General features: G+C 35.5%; 1 protein-coding gene across 1 annotated transcript in view; it reads right to left on the bottom strand.

The window, feature by feature from the left end:
• Nucleotides 1–810: 810 nt before the first annotated feature.
• The window catches only part of LOC120348817, a 29,333-nt gene continuing 15,511 nt past the window's right edge, over nucleotides 811–14,632 (bottom strand). Inside the window, exons 6-10 of the mRNA XM_039422165.1 lie at nucleotides 14,079–14,363; nucleotides 10,072–10,352; nucleotides 8,257–8,488; nucleotides 3,113–3,306; nucleotides 811–1,124 (exon numbers count right to left, since the gene is read on the bottom strand). Of these exons, the coding sequence (XP_039278099.1) occupies nucleotides 1,014–1,124; nucleotides 3,113–3,306; nucleotides 8,257–8,488; nucleotides 10,072–10,352; nucleotides 14,079–14,363 (1,103 nt within the window). The 3' untranslated portion in view covers nucleotides 811–1,013. The remainder of the gene's footprint in view (nucleotides 1,125–3,112; nucleotides 3,307–8,256; nucleotides 8,489–10,071; nucleotides 10,353–14,078; nucleotides 14,364–14,632) is intronic.

The following is a 14,632-nucleotide window of genomic DNA, read 5'->3' as shown; positions in this document are numbered from 1 at the left end:
CAGCACCTCAGCATAACCAAGAATACGTTACAATTCAGACTTGAGACAACAGTTTGATCAACGATTTCAAGATTTTAAAAGCATATCGAATATGGTACAATTCGTCAACTCTCCTTTTGTAGAGATCGATGCAGAAGATTTTGCAGCTTGTGTTGTGAAACATTTTGGTGGAGATCAGGCTTCAGTTGAAATGGAATTTGTGGATTTTAAAAATGATCTTGTCTCTCAGATCACTTTCTACAACTGGAAATATTTGGCCTCAAGTCCCCAAAGAAAAATATCCAATTATTATTCAAGTTGCATTGAGGTTGAAAGCTATGCTCAGCTCTACCTACTTGTGTAAATCATCTTTTTCAAGTATGAAATTCATAAAAAATCGATATAGGGACATGTTTTGGACAACTGCATCAGAATGGCGGCTACAACGTCAAGAAAATACTTGATTGCCAAAAAGAGTTCCACTGCTCTCATTGAAATGTAAATTTCAACTTTTGTTGTACTTTTTGCTATGAGATAAGTAGATTTCAACACTAGAAATGTATCTTTATAGGTGATAAAAGATACTTTCTTTATTCTAATATTGCTTGGTAGCTCACTAGAAGATTTATAAATGCCATTCTAGCTCACAGGCTCATAAGTTTGGCGACCACTGTTATAGTGGATGAGAGTCAGAGAAAGCCCAAACCAATTACTTCAAGAAAACAAATTACCTAACTACTTTTCTTGGAGCTATAACGGTTTCCCCAAACATTTTCCAATTTTTTTAAAACCAGAATTTTTTGAAAAGGTTTTTAAAAAACCAGTAAAATGTAGACATTGAAGTGTACATTTGTACAAAATTTTATTTAAATAAAAACACATAGAAACATAACATATATAATACAATATTTACAATAAAGTATTCTAACTTTTTAAAAACTCTTCAATGTTGTTTTCCATCACGAACTGCTTATTATTAAATCACTTTTTTCTAAAAGCAAAAAGTGATTTTTTAAAAACATTGTACAAAAGTTTCAAGTTGGAAGATTTTTGCTAATATTTCTTATTTGATCTTTGAAGGTTTTCAATGTTTTCGGCTCCAAGTCCATCTTCAACTTTGCTACTTCAAACGATAATCGAACCTCCTGTTAACAGAATAAATTTATCAACTATTACATATATTAAAGTAAAATATATCGTTAGTAATAAACAAACCAACACCTAATTTATTCAATTACATTATCTTAATTTAGTACTTAATTTTGGTAACTATGAATAATATTGGTCACTATTTTGGTAACATATTTCACATTTTTACATTGAATTATAACTCTAACTTTATTTGTGATATATTATTATGGATATTCATTATCATTATTATTTGATAAACATAATTATTTTATAAACTTGCAAGTGAACAAGTCGCAAAGGATGCGACAATAATTTACACTTTGAACCCCTTGGATATTTGAATATGTTGAATGAATCTTATTATATTAAAGCTGTAAAAGACTATTATAATATATTTTAATAATATGGTATTTTAAAAATTATTATTTAAAACCTGATATTGTGGATCACTGAAACTAGTTGTTATAATTTGTATTTTTAATCTGTTATTCTATTCATTTCAAAAAAGGGTACTATAATTATATTTTATAAATAATAAAAGAGCTTTAATTGAATCCTGAACAGAACAAGAGGCTCTACTTTGCGAGGTATCCGGAAGTTGGGAATAAATACTTTAAAGTTAATAAAATGAATTTTTCAATCTAATGTCACATTATAGCACACAAAGCCCCCTGTGGGTTGGGGGGAGCTTTGAGTCGATCATCGAACTCAAGAATGTGTTGAAAACAAGAATTCACCCACAATATCCATGCTTGTCGTAGGAGGCGACTAAAATGGACCTCAAGACAACTCTAGAAGTTGCCTTGCCTTCAAACCCACGAGATCTGCCCCATCAGGGCAGTTTCGGAGTGGCAAAAAGAAAAACCCAAGAGACCAGAGATGGGTGAAACTCCAGGCACAAATGTGGGTCAAGAGGCTAAGTCGAGGGTGGCCCAGTTGGCAATTTGGCGACCCCTCCGTCAGCGGAAGGGCCTATAAAGAAGCCAAGAGTGACACTCACGTAGGTCACGATTTTGTGGGTAGAGAGACCAAAACTCACCACTGCTCAGAGAAGGGCGGCCGTTCAGGCAAAACTTTTTGGGAGAGGTGAGGCTTTTTACCCTGCAGAGTTTCGGAGGGGCAAAAATAAAACCCCAAGAGACCAGAGATGGGTGAAACTCCAGGCAAAAATGTGGGTCAAGAGGCTGAGTCAAGGGTGGCCGGGCGCCCTAGAGGCAACTTGGCCACCCCTTCCTCAGCGGTAGGACCTTCAAAGTAGGCCAGGAGTGGAACTCACGTAGGTCACGAGGACTAATCAGTCTGAAGAGACAGCCAAGCATATCACACTGGATTGCAACAAGCAACTGGATGATGAATGGGATGTTAGTATAGGGAAAACTCCTGGTTCTTGTAAAGGACATAGGTATTGGTTTGCCTAACTAACATACTACTTGGGAACACAATAAGCTTCGGTTGACGTGTGGGGTTCTTTGAACCTTTGGATCCTTGAATATGTCCTTCAAAAACAATAAACGATAGCACACAAATGATGATCCTCCTTGCAGTAAGTTAATCATAATTTTGAAATGATTCTAGTTTATAGTTTTTATTTTTGCTGAAGTACATAACCAAATAGGCACCACTCTTTTGGAAGTAAATATTCTTCCAATTTATGAAATTCATAATAATAGAAAACATAGCAGACGACGCAAACACAAGCGGTGTCTCCTAACTTGCATATTTAGCGCTTACGTGAGCTATAAAAACAAAGTAAGGTTACAAAGGCGAATCAGCCGATGAAAAATCTTCAAAATACGTGAGCATTTGCTCCAGGGTTCAGGAGCATAAGGTGAGAGTATAAGGTAAAGCTTATTCATATAGAAATGAGCAAATGCTTATGCTTCTACCTAATGCTCATGAGCAAAACCTTATGCTCCATGCTCTTGCTCATGAGCATTTGCTCTGGTTTTATTCATATGGGCCATTGTATCAATCAATTAATACTAAAGAGTAAAGTACAAACCTCAGCATCAACATAGACCCTCTCCTCAAGACAAACATCCAAATTACTGACTATTCTGGAAAGTATTGCTTGTCTCACTCGGTGACATATCTCTGCACAGCTCGAACTGATTTTCAGTGAACTCTGAGCTTTGTCCAGTCTTATATACACACTGTCATCCCCAATGCTTGCATTCACTGATGTAGTGGTGCTATCTGCAATCAATAAACAAATACATAAAATAAAAACACAATATCAATCAATCAATAATCCTTTATTGTCATAAAACACAAAGTGTTGTAACAAACGTCAAAGATACAAATAAAATAAAAACAGTCAGAGGAATTAGTACCTACAAAAAGAATTGGAGAATAGTAATAAATAGTAATTAGTGTCACCTGGTCATATGGGAAATATATAATATAAAAAAATAGTTCATCTCATATTGATCAGGATTTTAGAGTTTCAAATTATAATTCAATGAACAGTATTTCACTTGTCATTTAAAGGAAGGCTGTTTATTTGTTTTCAATAATAACTTTAGCATCTTTTTTCTTTTTAATAACAAATGTGCGCTCGAGCGATAGATAGGAAATATTATTGTATACTCGAGGTGACTTTCATGTTGTCATTGACTGATAGTTTATTTATACCCAAAAATTATATTTTTTAGGAGAGCTCGTTTGATAGGACTCATAGTAAAGTCCGTCTGAACTGGTTGTGAGGATAGGCTTGTCTTGTCTACAGCTTTTTCTGTCACAGTTCGGGCAGTTAAAAAAAAAGTTGTAGTATTAGTGAAGACACGTTTGAACCGATTCATTAGTTCAGATAGTTTGATCTTTTATCTTAATTGTAAAATCGCGTAAACTATCAGTGGATTCCAAACTGAGGGCATCTCGAAAGGTAGGTGATTTTTACATATTTGGTGGAGGCTTCTCGTCGTTACATTATTAAAACGGGGTCCACTTAATAAATATACTATGAGCATATAGGTAGGCTATATCAGTATCAATATGTTGGCTTTTGTACTAAAAATATACAACAACATTTATTATTATCATCAGTTCTAAATACAGTCGAAACTCTCTATAGCGAACCTCCACTTGACGAATCCTCTCCACAACGAATTTTTACCTCGTCCTATGACATTTTAGAGTTTTGGCTGCTTATTTACCTCCACTTAACGGATTTCGGACCTCTCAACAACAAAGTTTTCTCTTCACTTCAACATACAAAATGTTGAAGATTCAAAAATAATGTAGTGTGTATAGGAAGCAGACATTTTCAAAGAATTGTTTAGATTCAGCAGAAAGGTCAATAGACTAAAAATAATGGCAATTCAGGTAGGAAGAAGATAGGGTGGTAGACAGTCAATAGAGGTTGAAACACATGTTGGAAATTGAATGCAAGTTACTGGAAATGTAGAAAACCAAGAACTTGTCATTCGTAGACCAGGCAGGTAACCGACTGGACTTTCTCATCATTGCTTTTAGCACATATTTCAATATAGTACTTTACGTAACAAGTCCGGTAACGATAATTTACCGCATAAGTATGATTGTTTCTGCCCGAAACGTAGTTGAGGGAAGAATTATCATACGACTGCGGTAAATACGTTACCGTACAAGTTACGTACAATATTTTTTGTCATACTTATCTGAGAAAGAATAATATTGCTGAGAAACAGAAACCATTACCTGCTGCTGCTCGAGCTACTGCATTCTATAAACATGACCTAGCCCGTAGCGCCTAGTTCATAACAGACAGACACTTCGAGCTCAAATAAAATAACAAAGGCCTAAATTATAAGATTTCAGATGAGTTCTTATAACTTAAAACTCCTTAAATGAGTTCTTTAATTATTTGAGTTGGTATATTAATTACTCAGATGTTATTAGGACTCAGTAGAGTCCTAACATACTCGACTGTAAAGAGAACATAATGATCTCTTTACAGTATAGTATGCTGTAATGAAAATCACATGTTTTCTTGTTATGCAAACAGCTGTTTACCGGCTTGATTTAATGCATGAAAAACAGCTGCAATTGAGTAAGTATGACAAAAATATTATTGTTGGAACTCGCCATTTAGGAATGAAGGAACGGGAATGCTGGATTTCCCATCCTTCCACCATTTGCTTTCGTCACAAATTTTACAAAATGTCACTACCTACGTTCCCGATGTTATATTTTATGTACGATATTCATTTAATTACCGCCCGTGATATATTATAAGATTCATAAGATCGTGCCAGTTTTCTTGACAGAACAACCTCTCAATAACGAATACCTCTCTGCAGCGATCGACTTCGTTATACAGAGGTTCAACTGTATCTAGGCATAACACTCGATAGAACTCTTTCTTTCAAAGCCCAGTAATCAAAAATAGCAGGAAAATGAATACCAGAAATAGCATAATTCAAAAGCTTTGCGGAACAAGCTGGGGGGTCCAGCTTCAACTCTGCGCTCAACAGTTCAAGTATACTTGAATTAAAGTATTTATAATCTCAAAAGTATATAATTATGAAATAAAATTCCAATAAATTCTCAGTTTTCATCTTACTATTCATACTTTACTTGCATCATACTTTTCTATTTAGTTGTTTTAATACATTCTACATTTACTGTCAACTGTTTTTATCTCATTTCTCATTTGTAGGTTGGATTTTACCTTCAAGATTGAAGTTGAATCCAAAAGTCAAACATGCTCAACATCTACTTGAATCAACAAAACTTGAAGAAGGTAGCTGAGTATTTGAAAAATTCATGTATCTAAACATCTCAACATCATGGGATTTTAGGTATGATTTTAGGCGTTTGCTAGTTCACGTACCTCAATCAAATTTGACTGCTTTTCAACATTCTTACTCTTCCAATGCTCCAAGATTGTACAATTTGATTTAACCTAAATTGAAAAATTTGCACCCGCTTTCTTTGTTTCTAAAAAGCTTGAAAGTTTATCTTTTTACACTCAGTGACTGTGAAACATTCTTGAAAATTGTGGGATAGCTTACTTCAAGTCTTTTTGTACTGTTCATCTAAAATATATTATTCTAGTGTCATTTGTTTAAATAGTTTGTTAGTCCGTAACATATTATGAAGGTATATCTTTTTCATTGTTATCCGATAAAATTATGGTTAATTTGTTAGGGCGGGCGGTCCTAAACCTCTGAGTATCATTTAAAATATTCATTTTCGGTAGTACACCTCACTCGGGCTTATGCCTAGGGGTGCGCATTTTATCTTGCACTTTTCAATTATTTTTTAGTTTATGGTTGTTTTATAATATTTATCAAATTAAGTTATTTTTGTGATTATACATAAGGTAAATTATGAAAACAAACAATTATTTTTTGTCATAATTTGTGTATTGATGTGCAAAATAAATAAATTTTGAATTGAATTGTTTCCTCCTACCTTCTGCTCTATCTCCGTCACTCCAGTATGTTCTAACATATTTCAAAACATGAATTATTTTCAACACCGTCAGCTAGCTACTCTATTCGTTTAGCAGAGTAGGCATCTGAGAGTACATGTAATGCATGTATCTAAATGTCTCAGTTTCCTTCTACTATAGAGAAAAGATTGCATAAGAAGATATCCCATCATATAAGCCTGGTTTTCATCTTTTTCATTAGTAGAGTTAGTGATAGAGTTCCCTGGGTAAGTACTAATTACTATCTTGTGTACTCTCCCAATGAAAACGTTCATGGTAGAGTACTAGTTTTTAGTAGAGTCGAGTGGGATAGCACCGTGGGATAGTACTCTACCACTTGCCTTCCCCACCACCTCTTCTCACTCTACCACTACTATGCTAATGAAAACAGTCTCGAGCTAGTAGAGTAGAGTCGTAACGTAGGCTATCAGTTTTAAGAAATATTATTATTTATTAAAAAGTCAAATCAAATCAAAGTTTATTCATCAAAACAATTACAATACAAATTTGGATACTGTAACATTCAATACAAATAGACCAAAGAAGTTTTATGCATTGAATGATTTCTTAATAGGCATAGATAATTTAATGAATAAATATTTTAAAGTGTTAATTTATTAAAAAGTATTGACATTCTAAGGTTAGTTATGTTCACTAGTCAACACACTTTACCTACTATTCTAAATTGTAGTGAAAACAGTTACTCGACCAAGTAAGTAGAGTAGAGTTAGCTCGGTAGAGTTAGTATGCCAGTTACTCGACCACTAGCTCTACTAGTGAAAACCAGGCTCTATAGGGCGTTTAAGTTCCAGATTTCACTGTTAACTCTAGCCGATAGTCCTAGTAGTTACTTTTTGTGTAGCCATGTGACGCTGTTGTGCCGTTCTTACACTCTCACTTCAACAAAACAGACAGTAGTCGACAATAATCAGCTTAAAATTTGTAACATAAACGATCTATACCATTGGATATATCAAATCTAATTGGTTTTTATTATCCATGATAACAGGATACAAAAATTCAAATCATACAAAAACGTTAAGTCTCCTGCAAACAAGTAATCATAAATAAAACTTACAGTTGAAATTAAATAATTAATCGTAATAACTAGTAGTTCTGTGAACAGCAGACCTCACGCAGTATTCTCATCCACAAGTACCTAATTGAAACTATAGACCTTATGGAAATACAGCAATAGACTGGCTTCTCCACACATCTGTGTAATCACTTGTCAGCTGATTTATGATGAATAATTCTATAGTCTGATTTTTACTCTAATATTGGCGTATGAAGGAGGCTCTTTTTTCCTTTTATATTATCCTTGAAATGCAAAATTTCCGAAAACCTTGTATATACTTCGACGCGCAATTAAAAAAGGAACATACCTGTCAAATGTTCATGAAAATCTATTACCGCGTTTCGCCGTAAATGCGCAACATATAAACATTTAAACATTAAGAGAAATGCCAAACCATCGACTTGAATCTTAGACCTCACTTCGCTCGGTCAATTAAATTCAACTGCAATATATCGTAGTTACAGAAAATACAACATTATTTTTTAATAAGATATTTACTTATGCTCTCTTTTCCCTATGATTCTACCCTACCTTTGCCGCTCCAGTATATTCTAACATATTTGAATATAATATTAATTCTTTAGAACACGTTCAGCTACACTCTACCTTAACCGCTCCACTATTTTTTAACCCATAGAAACGTTCCACCTACCTTTCAGGCTTATCCATTGGTCTTTCGTCATACGATGCGATGAATTGAAGAGCATTTTTTGAAATAAAAATTGGTCATTCAGGGTGGGTGCACTGAGCGTCATTGTCAACACTGTATCTACTTTTTGGATGGTCTCATTCGGGGAGAGAATAGACTGTGACGTCACACCAGCATTTGACTTCGGCACAACGTGATTGACGACGTTCAAAAAGTAACCAGCGTCTAGTTTTATCTGGAAATCATACAAAACATATATCATGTTTTGGAAGAAAATTAAAGAAAATAATTAATGAAATTGAAAAATTAATTAATTGGTTAGTGGTATGGGGAGGAGCGTATGATGTTTTCATGAATAAAATTTTTACATTTCAAAAAATGATAATAAAAGCAATTCTTAATAAGCCAAGGGCTTTTTCTAGTAGTGAAACATTTGCCGAATTTAAAGTGATGACAGTACGTCAAATTTATATAAAGAAACTTCTCTACTATGCATGGATGAGGAAGGATGAATTTACAGTGAATAATAACGTTTCTATGTATAACCTGAGAGTTACATCTCATAACATTTATAATATTAACTATTCACATTTGACAATAGTGCGAAGACAATTGGGGTATCTTAGCTCAAAAATTATAAATATCATGCCAAATGCATTGTCAGAATCTCTTTCTAATAGGGGTAGACAGAGGATGGAACAGATAAATAAGTAGGTGATACAAAAATTTTTCTTCGACATCAGTCAAATATTAATTTATTGTTAACTTCGATTTTTTGTAGCTTTGATTATTAGTAAATAAATTTTTATATTGTCTAAACAGCTGATACTCTCACTCAGCGGTCAGGGTTTTGCCCTTGCTGGGTGGTGCCATGTAATTTTAATTTATTTGTAATAGCATAATATTATAATCTAGAATATTTCTTTTGTAAGTTTTTTTTGTATTTTGTTTTTATGGGCAATAAAGATGTTAAAAAAACATTAATAAAAATTCGGGGATGAAATGGTGCAGGCTAAACCTGTTTTTTCGTTTCCTCTTGAAAACTGTTATTTGTTTTCTCCAAGATCAAAAACTCACTTATGTTAAAAAACTTAGTCCACGTTTGAATTTGTATCCCATATGATAATTTATCCAGTTCCGTGATAATCTTTCACTCTGATGGAAATATTTCTCAAATATTATTGAAAATTATTTTTTTTATCAAAAATATTATATTTTCTTCAGCATTATTTAGTTCACTTAATCATTTTTTATTTTATTTTCAATCATCTATTTTTATTTTATTTTCAATCACCTATTAAATTTGTTTTTCAAATGTGAGAATATTGATACTGATGGGCACGCATCATAATACCATGACTGCAAAACAAAATATTGAAAATATTTCTACCTTATAGAAATAGACAAGGCTTCTCCAGACATCTGTGTAATGGATGCAATGTATAATCCACTTGTCAGCTGATTGATTATGAATAATTGTATAGTCTGATTAATCCTACATTCAAAGTAGATGATATATATAGTGATACAGGAGTATGGAGGAAATTTCTTTTCCTTTCATATTATCCTTAAAATGCAAAATTTCAAAAAACCTCTTGTATACATCGACGCTCAGTTAAAAAAGGAATATTCCTGCCAAATCTCATAGAATTCTAACGACGCGTTTGGCCGTAAATGCGTTACATACATGCAGACAAAAGAAAATCCGAGTTGAAACATAGACCTCACTTCGTTCGGTCAATAATTATAGATTTACAAAGGCAACTCTCCACAAGTATGATGATGGGAAACCTATCAGGAAAACTCGTTGGATCTCACCTTGCCAAGAGGAAAAACAAGCCAGGGTTGTTCAGCTTCTATAGAAGCCACCATGCTGCATTGGACTTGTGAGCCAATTCCAACCAAGCCGGTTTCCATTTCGCAAATCACCGGACTGTCGCAGTTGAACGATTTTCGCAATTTTTTCAAGACGATTTCGGATGTTCCGCCCTCTGGTGAGGTAACTGTCAACTCCAACTGCCACACGTGACTGGAGAAGTCGACAAAATCGCAGCTGGTTTCCACTCGAACTTTGAGTCTGTCCTGAGCATGACAACTACCTGAAAATTATTACAATTATATTCCGTAATATAATAAAAGGGAGAACTGACTAATACACGTACGGGGTAGGAAATTCACGAATAACGCATAATCACGTCTCAACTACTCAACTGATAAACTTGAACTCTATAATACAGAGTGTCTATAAAAGAATTCCGGGGTTTAAAAAATTAATATTTTTTCAACTATAAACATAGCAAAATTTGATCAATTCCTTTGAAACAAGCAGCTCAAAGAGTTTTACTCATACCAATTGGGAATGTTTCTCTCAACAGTTGGCAGCGCTGCGGAGCGTTGACCTTGAAATGACGTAGCGGCTGCGGCAGGCAGTCAGTGTCGTCTGGACTGCCGTGCTATGGCGACGCCTCACCAAAAGGCTCAATGTGTTATTTGGCTCATAGAAACTAATTCTGTTGTTACTGTACAAAGAAACTTTCGACGTAGCTGTGGTGTTGACCCGCCTACAGACAAAACAATTCGTCAGTGGTTAAGTGCCTTCAAGGAAACAGGAAGTGTTTTGAAGCAAAAGTCGCCGGGTAGGCCGCGTGTGTCTCAAGAGAATGTGGACAGAATCCGAGCTTCATGCACTCGAAGCCCTAAGAAATCGTTAACAAGACGCAGTCTGGAGTTGGGGTTACCAAGATCAACAGTCCATAAGGTAATTCATAAAAGACTTCGTTTAACTGCCTACAAGATTCAACTTTTACACCATATCAAACCGGCAGACAAGGTTAAGAGATTCGACTTTTCTGTTTCCATGCTGGATAAAATTGATGAAGATAATGATTTTTTAAAAAGTGTGGTTTTTAGTGATGAAGCTACTTTTCATGTGAACGGAACTGTAAACAGGCATAATTGCAGAGTTTGGGGTTCAGAGCCGCCCCATGAGTTTATTGAGTACGAACGTGACACGCCCAAAGTGAATGTTTGGTGTGCTCTTATGCATGACAGAGTCATAGGACCCTTCATTTATGACGAAAGGAATATCAATGGTGATGTCTATTGTGACATGTTAGAGGAGTATGTTTATCCTCAGTTGGATGACATTGAGGCGGAGAAAGGTTTAGTTTATTTCCAACAAGATGGGGCGCCGCCACACTTCAGTTTGCGTGTCCGTGAGTCACTGGACGCTCGTTTCGGCAACAGGTGGATTGGAAGGGAAGGACCTATTCCATGGCCACCAAGGAGCCCTGATATGACTCCGTTGGACTTTTTCTTCTGGGGGCATATCAAGAATCTTGTATATGCGGAGAAAATTCGAAATGTTCGCCATCTCAGGGAACGAATAGTGAATTGCGTGGCGTCCGTTCCCCCAGACATGCTCGCCAGGACATGGGAAGAGGTAGAATACCGTTTCGACGTGTGCCGTGCCACTCACGGAGCTCACATTGAACTTTACTAAGTTGTTAAAAAATCTTGAAAATATAGGCTTTCTAATCATGTATAAAACATGTATGTACGTTTTTTAGTTTATTAAAATATTTTGTCTTAAAACCCCGGAGTTCTTTTATAGACACCCTGTATAATAGAGGAAAGAATCGGCTTTTACACGTAGGGATAGGAAATTCACGAATGACGCATTATCACGTCTGCACTACTGGACTGATAAACTAGAAATTTTGTATACAGATTTCTTATTTACCAAGGATGGTTACAGGCCTATTTTGAATTCTTCAAGATTTCAGTAGGTCTAGTTTTCAGTACCTTACATTCTCCATATAAAATAGTTGACTAATTATTCTATAATATAGCAAAGGAAAGAATATTGGTGTATACAAATACGGGATAAGAAATTCACGAATGACGCATCATCACATCTGAACTACTGGACTGATAAACTAGAAATGTTGCATACTGATTCTCAATTTCTCAATTTGTGCGGATTTGGAAAAGAATAGAGCTATCTGCTTTGTCCAATGACAGACAAGCATGGTAAACCAATGTTGATCAGGTGCTGACTTTAGAACGCGGAGCTCACTATAGTCCAGAATAAGATATTTGTGACTGTCTTTAGTCTTTTACGCCCGGTTTCTAGAATACTTATTGAATTTAATGGACCATTAAACCTATAGATTGAATGGTCAATTAGATTTAATGTGTGTCCTGGAAACTGGGCCATAATATGAATATAAGCATTCAAATACCACCCGACAGGGGAAAAAGATATAGGTAGACATAGAAAAAGATGGCAACACTATAAATAATGTAATAGCTGCTGAAAGATTTTAATTTCATTTTTAGATTTACTGTATAATGTGAAAAATTTTATTTTTAATTTTAGATTTATGTATAATGTGGTGGATTTGATCTACAGGATGTCTGATAAGTCACTCCCTATTTTTATACAGATATATTTTATTTATTTATGAACCAATTTTGTTAGAAGTACATTTGTTAGATAGAGCACTCCTTGAGGTTGTGTTCAACACCAATTTTCATTTGTTTCAGTTTAAAAATGCCCCCTCTCTTGACTGTGGAAGAACGAGCCGAAATAGCAGCTCGTTATGAGGTTTGGGGATCTGTGGTGCGAGTACAAAGATGATGGGGCTGAACGAGGGATCCATGCTACACTGTTAATAATTGCCATTCCAAATTACTAACAACAGGGAGTGTCGCAGATGCAAAACTATCAGGAAGACCATCAACGTCAAGGACAGCAGAGAATGTTGACAGAGTTCGTGAAATGTTCATGAGGAGCCCCAAGAAATCACTGCATCAAGGATCTCGTGAAAGTGGTCTTTCACGTTACTCTGTTGCTACAATTTTAAGAAAGATCTCAATTTTTTGTATCCAGTGTAGCATGGTCCCTCGTTCAGCCCTCCACCACATTCGTACTCGCACCACAGATCCCCAGAACTCATAAAGAGCTGCTATTTTGTCTCGTTCTTCCACAGTCAAGAGAGGTGGCATTTTTAAACTGAAACAAATGAAAATTGGTGTTAAACACAACCTCAAAGAGTGCTCCAACAATGTAGTTCTAACAAAATTGGTTGAAAATAAATAAATTTTAGCTGTATAACTAGTAGTTCTGTGAAAAGTAGACCTCACGCAGTATTCTCATCCACCAGTACCTGATTGAAACTATAGACCTTATGGAAATACAGCAATAGACTGGCTTCTCCACACATCTCTGTGTAATCACTTGTCAGCTGATTTATGATGAATAATTCTATAGTCTGATTTTTACTCTTATATTAGCGTATGAAGGAGGCTCCTTTTTTCTTTTATATTATCCTTGAAATGCAAAATTTCCAAAAACCTTGTATATACGTCGACGCGCAATTTAAAAAGGAACATACCTGTCAAATTTCATGAAAATCTATTACCGCGTTTCGCCGTAAATGCCCAACAGTTCAATTTTGAATATTGAGCTTGAACTATTTACAGTGGAAACATAACCTATTTTTATGGACATGTAACATTATCAAAATTTGGGAATGGAATAGTTTTGGGCCAAGCCTGTTGTTCCTACCCAATCATATTATTTTATATGATTTGTAATATTGTATCCACGAATAAATAAAATAAAATAAATAAAAATAAAACATATAAACATTTAAACATTAAGAGAAATGCCAAACCGTCGACTTGAATCTTAGACCTCACTTCGCTCGGTCAAAAATAGGTAGTGACTTGTCAGACACTCTGTATACTGTTGTGAGTCGGAACAGGCAAGAGCCTAAATCTTGAATGAAGGAAGGAGCATTAATTTAACCGGAACTTACCCGCGTACACTTTGACTAGAACATTGAAGAATTTTCGCATACTTTGGGCCCGTTTCACAAGAGCCACCGCCCTAATGATCGCATCCTCCTTCTCCATTTTGAGGCAGATGTTTTCCAAACAGCCAGTAGACGCGAGCAGTGCGTCCAGAAGTCGATCGTCTGGCATCGCGAATTCGGTCGCGTCACCAGTTGACGGCAGAGAGGGGTTCAGCCAGTAGACACACCTATGGTGGGTTCCAACCAGTACTAAGCTGCTGTTGGGTAGTTCGCACATGGACCTCACACCTGCACATTCAAAAATACCAGGTGTTTCAAAACGAATGACCCAATTTTAAACAGTAAGTTATATTTATTTTGAAAAATGATGTCCACAAACCAATTTTACATAAAATTACTCACAGAAGTATCAAGTTTATGACGATGTATTATAAGTGTTCTATATGCCCTACTTTTGAGGCTCGGATGACATCTAGACGGTAGCCAAATTCATACCAGACTGTCAGGCACGGATCCAGGACCCTGACCTGGGGGGGGGGGCGATTTGGGTGGTCACC

The sequence above is a fragment of the Nilaparvata lugens genome, chromosome 2 (genome assembly GCF_014356525.2).
Source record: "Nilaparvata lugens isolate BPH chromosome 2, ASM1435652v1, whole genome shotgun sequence".
Lineage (NCBI taxonomy): Eukaryota > Metazoa > Arthropoda > Insecta > Hemiptera > Delphacidae > Nilaparvata > Nilaparvata lugens.
The sequence above is the reverse complement of the archived record's forward strand: the minus strand, read 5'-3'. Positions and strand labels throughout refer to the sequence as shown.